Consider the following 20,690-nt stretch of genomic DNA (forward strand, 5'->3'; position numbering starts at 1 on the left):
CTCAAGCCCCTCTAGCCCCCCCCTCTGCACGTATATATATATATATATATATATATATATATATATACTATGTGTGTATGTATGGATGATCATTTAAGAAAGAAAACGGTGGGTGTGTGTGTGTGTGTGTGTGTGTGTGTGTGTGTGTGTGTGTGTGTGTGTGTGTGTGTGTGTGTTTCTTTCTTTTCCCGCAGGACAGATACCGAGCACGCCCACACCCACGGAACACCTGTGGGCGTAACGGATTTTGACCGGTAAGCACGTTTCTTCACCGTCATGCTCGCACTGTCCCTATAGGCTGTTGGTCATGTTATAACATCTGCACGCACCGCGAATTGCTACATGTTGAAAGAATTCTATCAGAACAAAAAACAAAACAAAACAAAAAACAATTAAGGAGGGAGCTGGACTTCACTGACTAATCGGCTGCTGGCCCGACAGTCTTGCAAAGCTCGGTTTGTGGCCTCACAGTCGGACAGTTAGGAAACAATTGGGTAACATTTAGGTAAGCTCGTGCACATCTGCATGACACGGTCCCCAGCCCGTCACTCCAGAAACTCGGGGACTTGTGTCAGTTTTACCATTAGGTAAGCTCTCTGCACAGCAGCATGGCAGACTCTCTGTGCAGACTCTTCCATTCCTCCACAAAGACCACTTCAAAAACTGTAGAAGAGCGTGGCAAGTGGGGCAGCAAAAAGGAGTTCATCCTGTCTGTGGCCGGTGCTATTATTGGACTTGGCAACGTGTGGAGATTTCCATATCTTTGCTACAAGAATGGCGGGGGTGAGTATTTCTGTTATTCTCCCCCTTACTTAACCAAATGTCTGAACCTCCGAAACTCTTTGTTCCCATAATAAAAAACAGAGAGAGAGAGAGAGAGAGAGAGAGAGAGAGAGAGAGAGAGAGAGAGAGAGAGAGAGAGAGAGAGAGAGAGAGAAGAAACAGAATGACCAGTAGACTATTGTTTTATTAATCGCAGATGACTTTTTCTTGGTTGGGGGAGGGTCTAATTAGACGATGAAAAACATATTAAATGGTTGATAAGCAGCTTAGTTTTCATCCCCGTTTCCTTCTGTCCCACAGGTTATTGAAAAAAAAATACATTGCCAGATTTATTCTGTTTTTTTATTACAAAGAAAGTTGCTTTCGCCTTTTTTTCTAGCCTAATTTGAATTTTACTGATTAATCTGCAGAGTTTTAGGCGCATGACAGAAGCAAACAACAAAAAGTGCGCTGGATCAATGCAACAGTGTTTTGGAACAGGGCAGCAAGTTTACCAATCAGAACAAGTTACAAAGTAAACGCCATGTGATGATCTCAGTGTAATAAGGAGTAAAGTAAGTAAAACATCCCGAAAGTCGTTATATTAGTAAATGTTTACACGAGAAGCAGTCGGTTAAACCATCGTAACAAATGCCACTGGTATATGAAGCTGGACTAGAAAACAAGCTCAAGAACCGCCTTTCAGTCAAAGCGCAGGGCGTGGAGCCGGAGTCAGCGTGGTTTTCACGAGCCAGTCTCAGCGGAGACTACACACCTGTTACGTAACGCAGTACCAAACCGCTGCGGTGCGCAGAAAGTCCCACAGTGCATACTTTTCGCATACGGAGCTTATTATCACCACTACTGGCGCACATCCCAGGACTGCTCCTCACCAGAAAACAGTCTGTCCACACGGATGCACAGACCGTGGAGCTGCTCGTTATAGTGTCGTTAGTTATACCAGGGGCGATTCCAGGATCAGAGCTTTGGGGGTGCTGAGCACCCAGAGAGTTGCCCAGCCAGGCAAGATAAACCTGTCTCTGTCAGTCCCTGCATCCTTAAATGTTGTCCCGACTCCCGAGTTCTCTCTGACTGTCACTTTGGTGCATTTAAACCCCTGTTCCTCCCTGTCCTCATTGTCTGTTGTCTTCGTCTCCGTTATCAGTCATCATAATTTTACCATCTCTGTGCAAGTCTGCAAATTTCTTTATTAAATCATACGATTCTTAAATTCATCAAGTCTCTTTGTGCCTGTGTCCTCGTCACAAAACATGACATCACTGTTTTGTACATTTTAACACAATTTAATCCCCACAGTTGTGAAAGAAAAGCAAAACACTTTGCCTGTAACAAAACCATCAAATCTGATAAAGGTTATTTAAATGCTGCAAAAGAAGAATGGATTGGAATAGAAAAAAATACATATCCTAACCTTAATTACTCGGGGAGAATAATGAGTGATGCTCATAGTGAGTAAAAAGTAAACTGAGTGCATTTTATGGACAGAGATTCACTTTTATTGTGTATGTATAATATAATACAGATACATTAAAAAAACACTCCCAAAACAGAATCAATTATTACAAATAAATTATTACAAAATATTAATAAAAACTATAAAAATGGAGGCAACTTTGCCTGTGGTAGAATGTATACAATGACAACAAATCTTTATTGCAGATACTAATTTTACTAATTTAATAATAATAACTTTGTGTTGTAAGATTTATGAGGTTCATGCTTTCATAGTGGTACTTAGGAGAGCTTGACATTTTTTCTCAGGTGGTACACACTGTAAGAAGTTTGAGAAACACTGATAAGTGTATGTGTGCTTTTGGAAAACATTTAAAGCTGCTGTACAGAATCTTTGAAACAAGATTTAAAAATTTTTAGAATATAAACAGAGCATCTGCTTCTCTTTACAGCTCCTCACTCCACCAGGGCTGTTTGGCTCTTTCTGATAGTGTGCAAATGTGATGTACGTACTGCGGCAGTCATACAGGCAACTGGACGGTCCAAAAGTTGGCCTACCTATTACTGTCTGAGGTTTTAGTAGAGTTGTGGCTGAACCACATAAAAATATATCATTAATTTTAATCTCCCCAATCAATTATAATGTTATGTTGGAATGTTGTTAAAGAGGGTCAAAAATGTTTCAACCCAGTTTGTTTTGCAGATTCTGTATAGCAGCTTTAATATAGGGAGAACACAACTTCCAGACTGTGTGAGTAAAATCAGGGTTTTTTTTCTCTTTGTCAGTTTAACAGTTTCTGTTGTGCCTGTCACTGTTCCCTGTCTGTTTTCTTACCTGGTTCTTCCTGACCTTGTACTTTCTCCTCACGTTCCCCTCTGTCCTCTCTCCCTCTTTGGACTGACAATCATACACAAATAGATTGTATTCAATTAGATGAAAAATTACATTAATATGAAAAAAATTCTATTAAGATCACTAACAAAAAGTCCTCTTTCAGTGTACTTTTAACCAAAAGGCAAATAACTAAACCACATGAACATCTAATAAAAGATATAAACATTGAAACACTGATCCAACATTATTCTTGATTGATGGATCATTTGATTTTACACTTTTACCTGAATGTGGCTCCTTTTTTTGAAAAAACCTCCTTATATCCATTATGAACCTGGCTGTCTCTCTGTACACAAACACACACTCACACAACAGGAGTTATAAGGTTAATGGGCATTCAGTCAGTTAGCTAGTTAGTATCCATTTCAAAGAGGACAGTGGTAACCAACAGTAGGCTGCGGACAATTTAAAGTTTTAGATTTTAAATAGGCTGTATACATTTCAATGGGAGCAACAGGACGATCAAAAGTTGCTGAATTTACTACAGAGAAGGACGGATTGTAAGGTAGCAAACATTGTTGGAAAACACGTTTTCAACACTGCAGGTTACCTGGTGTAATGCTTTTCAGCTAAAAAGAAACATGGTCTGACTCCTACCTAACTAAGAGTAACTGAAGGTTAAACGCAGCTAACATGTCCTTTTTAAGTCAGGCACTTACACCCCCACTCCGCTGCGTCTCAGCCACCATGCTCAGGCAGCAAGAGCCCTAGAGCCAGAGTAGGGGAGAGGCGAGCTGGAACAAACCATTTTGGGAGGGGGGTTATCTATACTTTTGTTGTTAAAATTTTATGTCTCAAACAAGTACAGTACTGTATGCTTTTTATATTTTTAGTAGTGTGTCACACAAACAGCGAATGTTCTAAAAAAAAAAGTAAGAAATCTTTGGGGGTGCTTTGATTCATTTTGGGGGTGCTGAAGCGCCCCCCAAAAATGGGCTAAAATCGCCCTGAGTTATACACAGTAGTGGTTTTAGATACGGGCGACACGGGCGGTTCCCGGGGCGGCATCGTGGTGGGGGGCGGCATCACGGGCATCGGCAAAAAAAAAAAATGCTCGTACTCATGCTGCCCCAACGTCAGCCAGGGAATGGCATAGGCACCGATCGGTTTTCTATCGCCCATTTGCTGGGTGTAAGGGCGCCCTCCGTTTGCCAGGTGCGCCTGCTGCTTGCGGCACAGGGAGGAGAGGGCGGGGCGGTAGGGGATTCTCTGGCTGGAGCAGCATCTAATAATAATCAACTCACAAAATAAAAACAAAATAAAAAGAAACCAACAAACACGAAAACACCAGACATTATGATACAGAGTCAAAGGAGCTTGCAAAGAAAAGCGTCTGGACTTCTTTAAGTTATTATGATACAGACTTATAATTTGCACCGATGTTTTTTCGAAATTCTGTACACGAAAAGTGAGCGCGAGAGCCCTCGGTGCGCCTGCTCGCTGCTGAAGCCAAAGTAAACTTTATTCTCATCTCCGCTACATACAGTCCAGTATATAGAGAGACGAGACGACGAGGCTCCAGTTACAGCAGTGCAAGTAAACAAACAATATATATAAGAAGAGTAAGAAAATAAATATACACTTTAGGACTCGGGGTAAAGGGATCAATAACAATTTAAAATTTAAAATTTACAGTTTGATGATTTAAAGTCTCACACACAACCCGTCGAAAGGGGAGGGGGCCCGGCTGCTTCCAAATAGAGCACATTTCATTTATAATGTTGTAAATCCAAGCCCATTATCTATTCATGATATGAATCCTGGGTTGTGTGAAATCCCAGAAATAAACTCTAGACAAAGTGAATCTGTGAACTAAGGTGTTGGTCTATTAGGTTATGTTGTGGTGATGGGTGTTCATACTGGAGTGCAAAATTAAAACCAATGGAAGATGGACAAGAAAAGTTCAAAGCCATCAGGTGCTCAGTTTAGAAAAAAGAGAAAAGAAGAGGAGAAACAAGCAAAAGATGCAGGTATGCAGATAATGGCAGGTCATCCTGAAACAATCGGAATCAGAATACTTTATTAATCCCTAAGGAAATTATGTGGGTTACAGTTGCTGCAAGAAGAAATGGTAAAAATAGCAACAGTAACAGACTAAACTCCAAACAATACATTATGTTACAGATTTTAATATTAATTAGTCCTTGTCAATTGTTGATTTGTCCTGTTCTCATTGTATGACGAATTATGATGGCTGTTTGGTGGCTATTTGCATACTATGCATACTCTCTCTCTCTTCACATGTGTGTGTGTGTACAACAGATTTATGTGGGTAAATGAAACAAAATTTGTCATCAGAGGATGAAAGATGAAGAGCTTTGGCAGTATTTTCTAAACCAGCGGTCCCCAACCTTTTTTGCGCCACGGACCGGTTTATGCCCAACAATATTTTCATGGACCGGCCTTTGAGGTGTCGCGGATAAACACAACAAAATAAAACTAGTACCGGTACCGAAAAAAAGAAAATTTATTCATAACACACGTGAAAAGACCCAGGAAAACCAAGTAAACGATGAAAACGATAACAAAATAACGCTGAAAACCGATAAAACCCCTGAAAACTATACATTTCACACCTGAGCCTCAACTCTTGCGGCCCGGTACCAAACGACTCACGGACCGGTACCGGTCCGAGGCCTCGGGGTTGGGGACCGCTGTTATGTATGTATGTATGTCAATTTTAATGAGATTTATAACAAGAAGAGGAGCGATTTGGCACCAAAAACAGGTTCTGTGCCTCGACAGCTGCAAATATTAATCTCAAAGAGGGTTAAAGGCCACATTTACCAGCAAGTTTACTTCAGCTGCCAGAAAGGTGTGAAAGAAAGTGTTCTTTGACACTTCAGTAAATTACTTACAGCTCTTTCTGCTGCCTTCCCTCCAGAAATACATGATACTTTCAGATTTCAACATGTAAGCTAAATCAAACCCAGCCTGTCCCGTCTCAGGAACAGGAGCTGCAGCCCAGGAGTCTTGACTTTGCCTTTTTTTAAAATGTTAAATAAAGCCAGGTTGGCAGAGTACAAATTTGTTAAACTGGACACTTTAGAACAGGATCTCAAGAGCGACTGGGTTTCTAAATCTACCCGCAAGCTTGACTTGCTGTATCACCTTTGTTTACTTGTTATACCTAAAAAATGTTGAAGAGTTTAAATTTTTAGAGGTTACCTTAGGTTTCACCCTTACATTAAGAAATCAAGCCTAACACAAGTGGTGTTTCAAATAGATCCCACAGGTGTATCTGCTAAAAAATCTCAGCCTCAAGGTCAGGGGTCAGAAGTCAAGTTTTCGAAAAATCTTGTGGATATGATAACTCAAGAAGGAAGTTACCTAACATTTTGAAATCGATACCACAAGTGCATTTACTAAAAATCTCCAACGAGTTCGAATCTCAGTGACCTTGAACTAAAGGTTAGAGGTTAGAGGTCAAGTAGTGATACCACAGGTGCATCTATTAGCAGGCTGTGCCACAGCCAGTATTTTAATTGTTGTATAATTCTGTATGTCTGATTAACACTTTGATACATTTTGCATAATTTTCCATTTGTCAGCATGTGTATCTGTTACGGTTTGGAGGAGGACTCAAGCACAGGACTCCGGTTCTGATGCTCACAAGAAGGATTTATTTACAAGTCACCAGGTGTATATACAAGAATGTGCGGGGGGGTGTTATATACAGCTGAGTGGGGGGAGAAGGGGTCTCCAGGGAAGTCCAAGGGAAAGCACGCGTTCTTCAGAATATCCACTCACACGATCACAGGCTCACACTCCGACACTGCCACATGGGAATCACACGGGGAAAAATCCAGGAAGCTCTGTAGACAGGGAGACAGGGTTAAGAACGACGCACAGAGGAAAACACTCTTAACTAAACTTGTTGTAGCTTGACTTCACTAACGCGTGGTAGACAACGATCCAGCGACGAACAGCAGTCGCCTCCTGGCTTAAATGCTGCTCCAGGTGTCTCATCTCCCGAGGGCGTGGGCTGAGGGCGTGAACCCACAGTGAGTTCTGCCCCGGCGAGAGAGAAGAGGAAGAGAGAGAGAGAAACAGAGAGGGCTGATCAGCGTGCAGCTGATCCGCCTGGCCGTGACAGTATCTGTAGGTATGCATGTATGTGTGTGTGCTTGCACATGCATGTAGGTGTGAGTCTTGGCGTGTCTCTGCTGATAGACTTTATAAATCCGTCTCTCTGGACAGCAAATGGAATTGAGCTAACAGCTGAATCAGATAAAGAGCATTGATCCCCTTGTGTGATTCATTAAACAGTTAAACTGAAAGATACTATTTTGCTTGGTTATCAGGAGGATATAATGTCGTTACTGTATTTCGTCCCTGTTATTTTAACTGTTAACATTTGCTGCCCTCAAAGCAGAGCCAATCCATATGTTGTTTACTGTTTATTTTTTCCTACCTCTAGGTGCTTTCTTAATTCCTTATGTCCTGTTCCTTGTGACCTGTGGCATACCTCTATTTGTGCTGGAGACGGCACTGGGCCAGTACACCAGTCAGGGGGGGATCATGTGCTGGAGGAAGGTCTGCCCCTTGTTTGAAGGTGAGCTAACCACTGGGATTGTGGTGAAGCAGATCAATGAAGAAAAACTGAGGGAATGCAATGTTAACAGTTATGTTGTTTCCAGGCATGGGATACACCAGCCAAATGATCATTTTCTATGGAAGTATCAGCTATATTGTGATTTTAGCCTGGGCTTTTCTCTACTTGTTCTCTTCCTTCTCTGGAGAGTTGCCATGGGCCACCTGTAATAACACCTGGAACACGAGTAAATTCAATTTTCTGTCCCACATATACATCAACAAATTACTGACTTAATTGGTAAATGAATTGGAAGTATGTAAAGATTGGATTGAAATGTTAATATGCAAATATTCACACAACTATACATTTATGAAATACTAAAGCTAATGTTCACAATATTTAATGCAGTATTCACTTGTTGATGTGTCAGCAGAGCGTGTTTAACAAGATTTTGATACATTTCAGATCGTTGTGTAGAAATTAACAACTACAATACTACTGCCAACTGGACATCACCTGTGAATGCATCATCTTCTGTTTTAGAGTTTTGGCAGTAAGTCACAAATCAGAGATAATTTGTTAACAATCCTCAATATTGTTTCAAAATGTATGTAAATTCAGATACATATATTACATGCATTACATGGCTGTTAGCATTAATGGTAATTAATGGTAATTTATCATGTAGTTTGGAGGGCTTCACATTCACTATATTAAGTAGACCTAGTTAGTACAAGGGTAGATCCATTTTTTTTTTTGCCTTCAGAACTCCCTTAATTCTTTATACCATAGATTGAACAAGGTGCTGGAAACATTTCTCAGAAATTTGCACCACATCCCAAAGGTGCTGTATTGAATTGAGATCTGGGTACTGTGGAGGCCAGAGGGGTACTCAATGTCATATTCAAGAAACTATTTTGAGGTAATTAGAGCTTTGTGACATGGTGCATTATCCTGCTGGAAGCAGCCATCAGAAAACGGGCACATTGCGATCATAAAGGGATGGACATGATTAGCAACAAAAGTCAGACAGGCTGCAGTATTTGAACATCACTCAATTCATGTTGTTTACGTCAGTTCATGTTGTTTACCATCTGAATGTGTGAGCAAAAATCAAAGCTCATCAAATCAGGCAAAACTTTTCTAGTCTTCAGTTGACCGACTCTGGTGAACTTACTGGAACTATAGCCTCAGTTTCCTGTTTGTAGGTGTTTGGAGTGGCACCCAGTATGGTCTTCTGCTGCTCTCCATCTGCTTTCATGTTTGATGCATTTTGTATTCAGATATGGTCTTCTGCACGCCTTGGTTATAACAACTAGTAATTAGGGTTACCAATTAGCGGTATTGGGGTATTGGCCTTGTTGATGACCTCTGGCATCAGCAAGCTAATGGTTTTCTTTGACCATTAGCTATAAACTGTGGATGGTGGCATAATGAGACTTCACTCAGGCAAGTCTGCTGGACCAGACGGAGTGAGTCCCCTTGTCCTCAAGGCCTGTGCCCCCCAGCTGTGTGGAGTCTTTCATAAACTGTTTATGCTGAGTCTGAGTCTGCAGAGGGTCCCGGTGATGTGGAAGACATCATGCCTCGTCCCTGTACCAAAGACGCCTCGTCCCAGTGGCCCCCAGGATTACAGGCCCGTGGCACTGACCTCCCACATCATGAAGACCCTGGAAAGGCTCATCCTGGACCAGCTGCGACCCATAGTAAGACCACATCTGGATCCCCTTCAGTTCGCTTATCAGCCTCGTCTCGGAACAGAGGACGCCATCATCTACCTGCTCAATCGTGTCTACACCCATCTGGACCAGCCGGCGAGCACTGTGAGGGTCATGTTTTTTGACTTTTCCAGTGCTTTCAACACCATCAGGCCGACCCTCCTGGGTGATAAGTTAGCAGCGATGCAGGTGGATGCTTCTCTGGTGTCCTGGATTGTTGATTACCTGACAGGAAGACCACAATATGTACGTCTCCCACAGTGTGTGTCTGACAAGGTGATTAGCAACACAGGGGCACCACAGGGGACTGTCCTCTCCCCCTTCCTCTTCACCCTCTACACCACAGACTTCAGCCACTGCACAGAGACCTGCCATCTTCAGAAGTTTTCTGATGACTCTGCGGTGGTTGGATGCATCAGCAGGGATGATGAGACAGAGTACCGGGCTGTGGTCGACTCCTTTGTCACGTGGTGTGAGCAGAATCATCTGCAGCTCAACGTGGCAAAGACCAAGGAACTGATCGTGGACTTCAGGAAGACCAGGAAACACTTGACCCCTGTTTCAATCCAGGGGGTCAGTGTTGACATTGTGGAGGACTATAAATACCTTGGAGTACACATTGACAATAAACTGGACTGGGCTAAAAACACCACAGCACTTTACAGGAAGGGCCAGAGTCGTCTCTATTTTTTGAGGCGACTGAGGTCCTTCAACATCTGCCAGAAAATGCTGAGGATTTTCTATGAGTCTGTTGTGGCCAGTGCGATCCTCTATGCTGTTGCATGCTGGGGGAGCAGGCTGAGGGTCGCAGATGCCAACAGACTTAATAAACTGATCCGTAAGGCCAGCAATGTTGTGGGGATGGAGCTGGACTCCCTCAAGGTGGTGTCGGAGAGGCGAATGCTGTCCAAGATAAAGACAATGTTGGATAACACCTCCCACCCACTCCATGACATGTTGGTCAGTCACAGGAGCTCGTTCAGTGAGAGACTGAGATTACCGAAAAGCACCACTGAACGACACAGGAAATCATTCCTGCCTGTGGCCATCTCCCTGTACAACGCATCCACTTAACACACTGTTTGCTGCTACAACTACACATGTTTCTTTTCCAAATATTTATTTATAAGTGACTTATTTATGTATGTATGTATGTATGTATATATATGTATATATTGTACTATTCTTAGTTAGCGTATTGTCTGTCTTGTCTTAATGTTGGTTTAAAATGGAGCACTGTAACAAAAAATAATTTCCCCCAGGGATCAATAAAGTATTCTGATTCTGATTCTGATTCTGATTAATCCCAGTAGATTAGCGGTTTCTAAAATACTCGAGCTACAACTGGCTTATCTGTAATCATGTTCAGAGTCATGTAATTCGCACTTCTTTCTCTTGTTGATGATCACTTTAAAGTTCAGCAGGTTGTTTTGACCACATCTAAGTGCATGAATGCACCGACTTGCTGCTATCCTGCTGGCTGATTAGATATTTACATTAATACAGTTGTACCTAATAAAGTGGCCAATGAGAGTAAGTGTCATTAATTATTGTTTTTCTCTGGCTTTAATTGCTATGATAAGGGACTATGATAACAGATCTTTTTTGCAAAACACTTATTTGCTACTATTTGATGAGTACTATAATAAGTATCATTTGATACTCATTATAGTATTCTGGGTATACTGACATATACTTTATAACACCAGTATAGTTTTTAAAGAATTTTACTTGACTTTTTAAAATGAGAAGTACAAATCTAGAGGAAATTATAGGTTAGGAGTAGTATGAAATGTCATGTGTCTGTTAAGCAGGGTTAAACTGTTATGACACATTTAGAATGTGTAGAACACCAAAACTAAATTAAAAATCTTACAGAAATATCCCACATTTTGATAAATGTTTAGTGTGAAGATGCTTTAGATACAAGTAGTAGGGTCTGTTACTTCTTTTGACATTTTGCTGTCAGTGTGTAGAGATCTACAAACTGTTAAACTGATGTCTCAGTCACTTTTTTGATGTTGCTCTGTTAGGGTGGAGCGTAGTTGCCCCTGGCATTAAACACTTAATTTGGCCATAATAACTGAAAACACCCATGTACTGAAGGTGTGAAGGGCTTTTAATTGCATGTTGAAGCTTGTGTCATTCTAAATAGTTTCATGAGCTTTAACTTCAACAGACCTTTCATGCCGAACCCAGTGACTTGTCAATCTATATGTAAGTACTTAAGTAGTCCACTGTGTAAGTATGCTGACATCAGTTTTCTAGCCACACTCACTGAATCTTCATTTTTAAAGTCTTTGTGAATTAACTAGATTCAAATTTTTACAAAAGAGTAGGTTTTACCCAACTACATACATTGGTTTAAAAGACCTTTCCATACACTGATAGTACGTCTTCTTTCAGGCATCGGGTGTTGAATATATCCAGCGGCATAGAGAACTTGGGAACCATACAGTGGGACCTTTCTCTGTGCCATCTTCTAGCCTGGGTCATCTGCTACTTTTGTGTTTGGAAGGGAGTAAGATCCACGGGAAAGGTAACACTAAAAGGAAAAATGTTGAGTCGCATTTTATACCCTCAGCAGTTTTCAGCAGTTGTCACTGGCTTTCAGGTTCTTCAGGGAATCATTCAGATTCATTTCATGTTGCACAGTGTCTTTGTAGCTGTTGCCAATTTTATTGTGAAAATCTAATTTTCATTTATTTGGAGTTTTCTAGAGATAGACAGATGTTTTGCATACTTTCTAATCTGGATTTGTAAACTTTTAGGCACACCTGTTTCCTCAATTTCCCTTCACAACCTTTGTATATCCGTTAGTTGTGTAAGCATGAAATTACATCACCTACTGACATAAAATGCGGTTAAGTTGTTGTGTAGTGAGGTGAGATGATCAGTGGCTGCTGTTATAAAAATCCCAAATTGTTTCGGTACTGAGCTCAAATTACTTACTTGCTACTACTTGTTCTCAGAGTGATTAAGGTGTGGTGTGAAGAAAAATGAAATGATCAGAACTCCCAGACGTCCACTGCTTTTTTTCCCCCTTCAGGCTGCCGCCATGGCAGTCGTTCAGTCTCACATTTGCACATGCCTGGCTATCATACAGTATATTCGAACCACACCACAACACATAACAGCCGAAGTTGGCACAAAAGAGGGTTATGAAAGCAAGTTTTGCAACTGTTATGGACAATACAGCCTCCTTTTAATAAACAAAGGAAAATATAGCAATATTATATTCTTGTACTTCTTTATGTTATTTCTTGGTCCAATGTGTCGCACATGATTTAAATTCTGGTCATGGAAGTCGCAGTTAAATAAGAATGGTATTATGCATTTGGTGTTACCTCCAAAGACCAAATGCAAATATTCACACAACTGTGAATATTGTTCACAGTTGTGTGACTTGTTGAATAATATCTTGATGCTGACATTAACAGCATGGCCTCATCATAGCGTGTGGTCATAAACAAGTAATCCTTAATTTAAAACCTAATTTATTTTTTATATATATACAGGCAACATATTTCACAGCCACGTTCCCCTTTGTCCTGTTAATCATGCTGTTTGTCAGAGGAATGACCCTTCCTGGAGCCTTCCATGGTATCAAGTACTACTTGTATCCCAATCCTGAACGGCTCGCTGACCCACTGGTATGATTCAGCCTCATTTCTTAATCGTGTCAGACATTTCTGCAGCGGTGTTTATGAACTAATAACTTGGTTTACAGGTCTGGATGGATGCTGGAACACAAATATTTTATTCTTATGCCATATGTTTGGGATGCCTAACTACACTTGGGAGCTACAACAAGTACAACAATAACTGTTACAGGTGAGCTCCTCACGAAGATGTGACAAACATTTTAGTTTGTATGTCAGTGGCTGTCTCCAAATACTTTGCCACTAAATGTGTTTACAGCAGCTTTCTTACTTTCTGAAAGGCTTTAGCACTGGTCTAAGTAAATAACACATCAAGAAAACACATACTTGAAAATGATTTTGATTACAGCCCTTGTAATATGTGCATCCATTACCCCTTCTATTTTTATTAACCTTTAAGCACAGGTAGACATTCAGTCACCGTACAAAGCACTTTTCTATCTTACTAACCTCTTAAAGCACTTTAGACTACAGATCACATTTTAATCACACATTCATGTAGTGCTTTATTCCATGCACTTTATTATTTATGTATTCTATGGGCAGACTCCAGTAAAACCATACTGGATTACTGGCGACCGCAGTCCTTGTTTTTTGCTCTCAAGGAGATCCCTGAGAATCTGTAGCAGCTGTAGAACTGGTTTATAAACATCTGCACTGAACTCACTAAGGCTGCAAAGAAAAGCAATCTGTGCCAAGAAGCACCTTGTTAACTGAATTAGCACCTCAAGCACTACCGCAAACAGAATATTAACCAGTGGGTAACAATGAAAGTGTTTCCCACAGCCCATTATCTTTTTGTTGTCTTAAAGAAAATAGTGACATTATGCTTTCTTTCTGATTTGCAGAGACTCCTTTTATCTTTGTTTGTTGAACAGCGCGACCAGCTTCATGTCAGGCTTTGCCATTTTCTCAGTTCTGGGTTACATGTCGCAAAAGCAGGGTGTCGACATTGCTACAGTCGCTGAGTCAGGTACGGATGTCAGTCTGAAAAGTATTTGAGTCTGGCTTTTTTTTTTTTTTACCTCATCCATTATGCAAAAAATAAAGACAGACTAACATGAAAGCTTGTGATTTAGTTTCAAAGTTGATCCAAGTACAACTCTGGACACAAGAATTTTTAAAAGAGCTTCTTTAACACTGCAAGCAGATTAGTTCTTTCACACAACACATGCATCAAATTGAAAAAAGAGGAAAATGTCATCTAAATGTTCTCAAGATAATATCATGAACTCAGCTGGATCCAGCAGCTCAGTTCATGGAAGCAGTTTTCAGCCTTGGTCGAGGTGTATGAGCTCTTATTTTTCATTTTTATAGTTAGGATTTTTAGACTTAAATTTTAAAATTATCCACAAGCATACAGGATCAGCTCTGGCACTACTGACTTTGACAATATAAGGCATGATGCTGGGGAATTTTCACAAGCATGGAATGATTGTCCCTTATTTCCCAAGACTTGGAGCAGCTTGTGCTTGTAATACTGAAATGTCTGTACTCCATGCTGTGTAGTGTGTGCTCAACTACTGCCAACCAAAATTGAGTAAGAATGCCACCCAGGGTTTCTGTAGTCAATAACAACCCCAACACATGAATGCAGCACACATTTTATTATCAGATGGTCTGTCAGTCAATATCATAGAGCAATATTTGTATTTTTGGCCATCAGGCTGTTCTATTTAGCAGTAGCAATAATTAGTTATTGTTAATATTTCTTCCCTCACACCCAACTGGTCACAGCAGATAGCCGCCCCTCCCCTGAGTCTGCTTCTGCCGAAAGTTTCTTATCATAAAAAGGACGTTTTTCCTTCCCACTGTTGCCAAAGCGCTTGCTCATAGAGGGTCAAATGATCGTTGTAGTTTTTTTCCTTTTTTCTCTGTATTATTGTTGAGTCTTTACTTTAAAATATTAAGTGCCTTAAGGACACTGTTGGAAACATAAACCTAATGCATCTATCTTTCCCGGCTGTTGTTTTGAACTACTATGTACAAAAAAACACTACTATTATGGAAAATGTTGTTTTCCATTAACTACAACCTGCTTTCTGGAGGCATATTGCATCCCTCAAGGGACTATGCATGCCTTTTCTATCTACATAAAGTACACCGTCTTTCAAGGTTTTACATTTCAGTAAATTTAAAAAAGGCAGAAGCAGTGTATGAAAAACTAAGTGGACTGAATGTTTTATTAGCTTGTGGAACCATCTTTAGCAGGAATAACTGAAGCAGTTGTTTTCTGCATTACTTTATCGGTTTCTCGCATCATTCTGGAGGAATCGTAGCGCTCCCTGCTTCTTAAAACATAGCTTCTCTTCACTGAGGTTTACGGACATTCATTTATTCGCAGCTCTCTTAAGGTAGCCACACAGCATTTCTGACTTCTTAATTTCAGCTTGAATTTAGGCCTATTTAAATGTATATAAGAAATCAGCACCTTACTGGTAATTCATTTTCTATTCCTACCATTTAACATGTTTCAGATTTATTTGATCCAATCTGCATTTCCTTAACAATTGTACAACTCCGTAATGATCATAAAGTTGTCATTTAGAGACACTTTGGCATCTGTTTCACTTTGTAGGTCCAGGCCTTGTTTTCATAGTCTACCCACAAGCTGTGACCCTGCTGCCTTGGCCTCAGGTCTGGTCTGTGTGCTTCTTTGCCATGATCATCTTGTTAGGAATAGATGGTCAGGTGAGTTGCAGTTTTTTTTTATATCTCCTAAGAAAATGTAATGCAGTATTGTTTTTTTTTTCTTCTGGTTAACTTACCTCGACACTAACCTGTCTTTGTGTAATTCTCAAGTTTGCAGGTCTTGAAAGCATCATGACCTCTTTGACAGATGTCTTCCCCTCCCATTTAAGGAAAGGATATCACAGAGAGCTTTATCTGATGCTGATCTGTGCGCTTTGCTATCTGTTTGGCCTGTTATTGGTGTCACAGGTGAGATGTTTAAAAACAGCATAATTATTATAACTTTCATGCCTGAAATTCATTTCATAAAAGTTGGAACAGTGGCAATGCAAGACTGGAAAAATGTAGTGCTACAAAAAAATGATGGTTGTGTAAATCTGAATATTTAATGGCATCTGCTTTTATATGGATCTTGTTCAGTGTTTTTGTAAATGCCCCAGGCTTGGTGGGCTTGGTATCACGGGTATAACAAAATGGAAATCAAAACAAGGGAAGCACAAAAATCACATGTCTGTATGTGCTCAGGGGAGTCTGGGTGTCCTGCGAGGACACTTCAGGTGTATGTGGTACTGGGCCCGTTGCTGTGGACTTTTAGTTCCTTCACAACAATAGTGAAACCACGCTTTGAATTAATAGCAATGTCAGGTTTGGTGGGTGTTGAATTCCCTTTGTTTCTGATTCTGTTCAAAATTCTTATTAATACATTTGTGTGAGACATAATGGACTCATGATCACAACCTTGCTTTTTGTGTATGATGTGATCCTTCAGGCTTCATCAAGTGGCAGTTTGCTGGCAAATGGGGAGCAGCAATGATGAGAATTACCACCTTGAAGTCTGATTGGATTGGAATGCCTGCTCCAAGTTGGTTGGCATTGCTGCCACATGTAGAAAAGTTCAAGTACCTCAGGGTCTTGAGTGGGGAGAGTGGTAGGAACAGTGACAGGGATGTTCATAGCCTCACTTATAACCACGAGCTATGGGTTGTGGTCAAAAGGACAAGATTGGAAATAATTAGCAAAAATGGATGTACGTTGAAGGGCATCTGGGACTTAGGCTTACAGTTACAGAGCAGTTTGGTCAATTTGTAGGCAAGGTGTTTTTAGAAGGGTTAGGAAGGATGGCCCAGGCAGGACACAACAGAGTGATGGGGGTGTGGGAATCTCATCAACCCAGACCTGAGTGGAGAAGCGGCTGTCTTTCAAAACTGCAGCAAATGGTTTCTTCAGTTCACAAAGAGCATATTAACCTAATTAACCTAATTTATTGGTAAACATGCCCCTGTCTGGAGATTTATGAAATTTGTTGATGAGATTTTGTCCTAATGCTTCTTTTAGTATAATATAGAGTTCACTTTGCTTTCTAAGTTTGTAGGATATCAAAGTTGTTGATATACTAGATAATAAGTGTGAATAGCTTCAAGATTAACATGATGAATGTTTTAATTTTAGGCTGGTGCATACATTCTGCAGATCTTCGATCACTATGTTTGCAGCGGTCCTACTCTGCTGCTGATGGCAATTTTCCAGTCAGTTACGATTGGATGGATTTATGGTAAGACAAAATTATTATTGTTATAAAAGTCTTTGGTTTGTATGTCTTTTTATAGTGACGTCCTAATAGCTGTCCACTATTATTACCAAAATATATCTTGTAAATCTCTATACATGCTGTATATACATACACATGTAGGGCTGGATTTACAGCACAAAGCATTTTTGGTAATTTAAAAGCAACTGTCAGGACCTGCTAAAGAGGCACAGTATCAACTGAAAGATGGGGATGCAGGTTTTTTTGCTATTGAACTTATTGCATCTTATCGTATCTGCAGAAATCTTGAAATGTACTGAATTTAATGCAGACAAAAGCAGGTCTGTTTTCATACCTGATGCAGTGTTTTTTGGAAGATATTTGCGACATGTTATTATTTGCATAATCAGCACGAGTGGATAGCTGAATGGTGTGAGTCCCCAAGCCCCCCACACCCAGCCCTGTATCTTTTTTTCTTATATTTATCTTTCAAGGAGTCAGATTATCTTATTATATTTTTTAAGTTGTCTTGAATAATACTCCAGGCTTTCTGAAGGTATTTCAAGGTTTTTCTTTGGACGTTGGCTGTTTTCACTTATTGTCAGTCCAGTTCTTGTACCGGCCCATTTTCAGAGGAATGTTTTATTTTGTTTGTTAAACACATAACTCAAGGGATGAACTAGTGTTGTGTCTACAAATAAAATACAAGCAAATAACTGATTTTATATTGTATCTTCAGGCAAAAACATAATTTATTCCCTTTTCTTTGGTTGATTTTATGACAAAATAGCATAAAGTAGTATTTTTGTACCAACAAGGTGATTCTCAAAGACCTATTAGCTGAAAACCTGGCATATATTAGCATGGTATGCAGTGTGTCCTTAAAATAATTTGAGGAACCTGAACAATTGACAAAGACCTCCTCCTTAAAGGAAGCTGAGAGTTTACAGCCCATATTCACTGTATAACTCATTTGAAAAAGCGGTCATTGTAAAAACCTTAAAAATATAATTTTGTTGTGGGGAAATATTAAAAGTTAAACACAAGTTTCTTTCTAGTAAACTGTCTCTGTTCTAGGTGCCGATCGCTTCTACACCAACATTGAGGACATGATTGGATACAGACCTCTGTCACTGATCAAGTACTGCTGGCTCTATGCCACCCCTCTCATCTGCAGTGTAAGTTTCTAAAGCAGCTTCTGTAAACAGTTTATCAGTATGCTCTATTCTCATAAGATAAGCTTTATTAGTCCCACATATGGGAAATTCATCCCATAATGTTTATTATTTATATGTTTTCTTTTGAAGGGAACACTTATATTTTTGCTCCTGAGGTACACCCCTCTGAAGTTCAACAACACATACATGTATCCTTGGTGGGCTTACTGCATTGGCTGGTTCCTCGCGCTGTCGTCACTTTCTATGGTCCCAGTCACTATGATCTACAAACTGGCCAAAGGAAGAGGGAGTCTCTGGCAGGTCAGTGATGTTGTTAGTGTCGGCTGTTAGTGATAATAACTGATAATACCTGATAATAACTGACAATATTAATTCCTTTACCAAGCGTCTGAAGACCAGCTCCCAGCCTGCAAGTGATCTTCGAGGAATGGAAAAGGAAATGATAAATGTCCATGATTCACTACGTGCCCCAAAATAACTGTTCAGCCTTATTCACTGAAATGCAAATCTTTAAATGTACCTTTTAATTTGCGTTTTAAATAATACTTAAGGTGTGGGTCCTCTATTATGCACATATATGGTGGCTGGTATTAATATTTTTTCTTCTATCTGAAGCACGAAATGTCTGAATATCTGTTAGAGGCTGAATGTATAAAATACTACACTGATATGGAGCCTCTGATATGACTTTAATTTGCATTTCAAATACCTCAAACCCTAACAATAACATTTTTACTTGACTTTTTACTTTAAACTCACTACGAACACACAGACGTTGAGATTGAAAAGAAACTTACAATTATTATTTATAGACCAACACAGTGAATAGAGATTTTAAAACTAGTGCTGTCGGCGTTAAATCTTGTTAGAATGACGTTAACACCATAACCGCATTAACGCAGCAAATTTCCGTTAACGCGGATCGCCATGGTGACAACGTGCCGTGCAGCCCCTCGCACCGTGACAAGTTTTTTTTTCTTTTTTAGAAACATAAAAGCAAGGTCTTTTAGTGTTTAAAAGTATTGAGCTGAAAACACATATTCACAGTTTAACACGTTTTTATGATGATCACTTTTTTAATGATTTCCTACATCAACTGCTACTTCTGTTGTGTTTTTGTGATGTTTCATGGAAATCTGGGTTATTTTAACACAACGTTTTTATATATTCATACAAATTGAAAAGTAAAAGGCTGTTTTTCTGTTCCTCTCTCAGTCAGAACCTGTTTTAAAAACTATATCTATCATCATTCTGGCATTAAGTTCTAAATACTTAAATAACATGGGGACCTGCGTAGAAACACCTTCATAACATTTAAAATGAAAAAGATTAGCTTCACTAAGCTTGTAGCTTTATTTTGGTTACAGCTACAACATACAAGATACAAAATGCTTTATAACATACGCATGAAAAATAAAAACTTACATTTCATAGAACAAAGGTCAACATTGCTACATGCTGACATGCTAAGTAATGCCAAGGATCGCACATCAAGTTTTCAGTGTTCTGAACCTTTTTTATGTTTATATTCCTATAGTTTTTTGGCTGAAATACACTGAATGTAAGCAACAGAGGTCAGTTTTGTTTTTGTTTTTTACTTCAGACTCCTTTAGTGCCCCCTCCTTTTTTAATTACCTGGAACTGAGGAGTAACTATGAAATTGTGTCCTTTGGAAAGATTTCTCCTTGACGTTTTCTGGTATGTGTTTCATGTTGCTTGTGCTACACACACATATCAGGAAACACTAGGCCTAACGATCCGTATGTATTTTAAGCATTCAGAGTATATTTCATGATATTCTTTTTTTTATCAACATGTATAATAAACCAAATAAATATTGCTCTTCAAGTCTGTCAAAAAGTGGTTAATGTTTGCTCCTTACATTTATAACTGAACTCCTACTTTTACTTTAAGGTGCATTGTATTTTCTTGGATTATTGTATTGGTTACAAGACTTTTTAAATGTGTCTTGATATTTGACCTTGAATTTGTATAATAAAATACTTTGGGGAATAATTTAGCTTTCACTGTGAAAGCTTTTCTGTAATTTAAGTGAATGTGTTGAGAGAGTGTGACAGATACAGACTATGGTGCAGGCCAATCCATGACTGATCAGTTTCCATTGTGTCTTTGGAGCATTGACAGATCGTTTGGGCTTGTTGTCATGCTAGAAAATAAAACTGTTGCCAATCACATGCTTTCTAGATGGCATTGCATGGTGGATGACAATCTGATGGCACCTTTCT

General features: G+C 39.7%; 1 protein-coding gene and 1 long non-coding RNA gene across 3 annotated transcripts; one reads left to right on the top strand and one right to left on the bottom strand.

Moving 5' to 3' along the window:
• Positions 1–156: 156 nt before the first annotated feature.
• Positions 157–20,639, top strand: LOC113022394 (sodium- and chloride-dependent GABA transporter 2-like). 2 transcript variants are annotated; one of them, XM_026167760.2, is made up of 14 exons: positions 157–783; positions 7,551–7,685; positions 7,771–7,911; positions 8,133–8,220; positions 11,792–11,924; positions 12,904–13,038; positions 13,116–13,219; positions 13,896–14,020; positions 15,626–15,738; positions 15,850–15,987; positions 17,188–17,290; positions 18,344–18,444; positions 18,574–18,744; positions 18,830–20,639. In XM_026167760.2, exons 1-14 carry the CDS (start codon positions 609–611, stop codon positions 18,920–18,922), a joined length of 1,755 nt encoding a protein of 584 aa, XP_026023545.2. In that variant the 5' UTR covers positions 157–608; the 3' UTR covers positions 18,923–20,639. The 2 variants fall into 2 exon arrangements, with proteins under 2 accessions (XP_026023545.2, XP_080157380.1); XM_080301254.1 differs by having other exon boundaries at positions 13,926–14,020.
• LOC145428699 (uncharacterized) lies at positions 6,734–7,291 on the bottom strand. The gene is made up of 2 exons (XR_013909014.1): positions 7,029–7,291; positions 6,734–6,945 (listed from the first exon to the last, which is right to left on the bottom strand). It is a non-coding gene; the product is annotated as an uncharacterized LOC145428699 (long non-coding RNA).
• Positions 20,640–20,690: the final 51 nt, after the last annotated feature.

This window comes from Astatotilapia calliptera, chromosome 5 (genome assembly GCF_964374335.1).
Source record: "Astatotilapia calliptera chromosome 5, fAstCal68.1, whole genome shotgun sequence".
In the NCBI taxonomy this organism is placed as follows: Eukaryota; Metazoa; Chordata; class Actinopteri; order Cichliformes; family Cichlidae; genus Astatotilapia; species Astatotilapia calliptera.

Excerpts from the sequence above, each read along its gene's own strand:
- LOC113022394 (XM_026167760.2), top strand. The coding sequence starts at position 609 with ATGGCAGACTCTCTGTGCAGACTCTTCCATTCCTCCACAAAGACCACT. Across the intron at positions 13,220-13,895 it reads TACAACAATAACTGTTACAG|AGACTCCTTTTATCTTTGTT; the intron begins GTGAGCTCCTCA and ends TCTGATTTGCAG. Across the intron at positions 18,745-18,829 it reads GAAGAGGGAGTCTCTGGCAG|CGTCTGAAGACCAGCTCCCA; the intron begins GTCAGTGATGTT and ends TCCTTTACCAAG.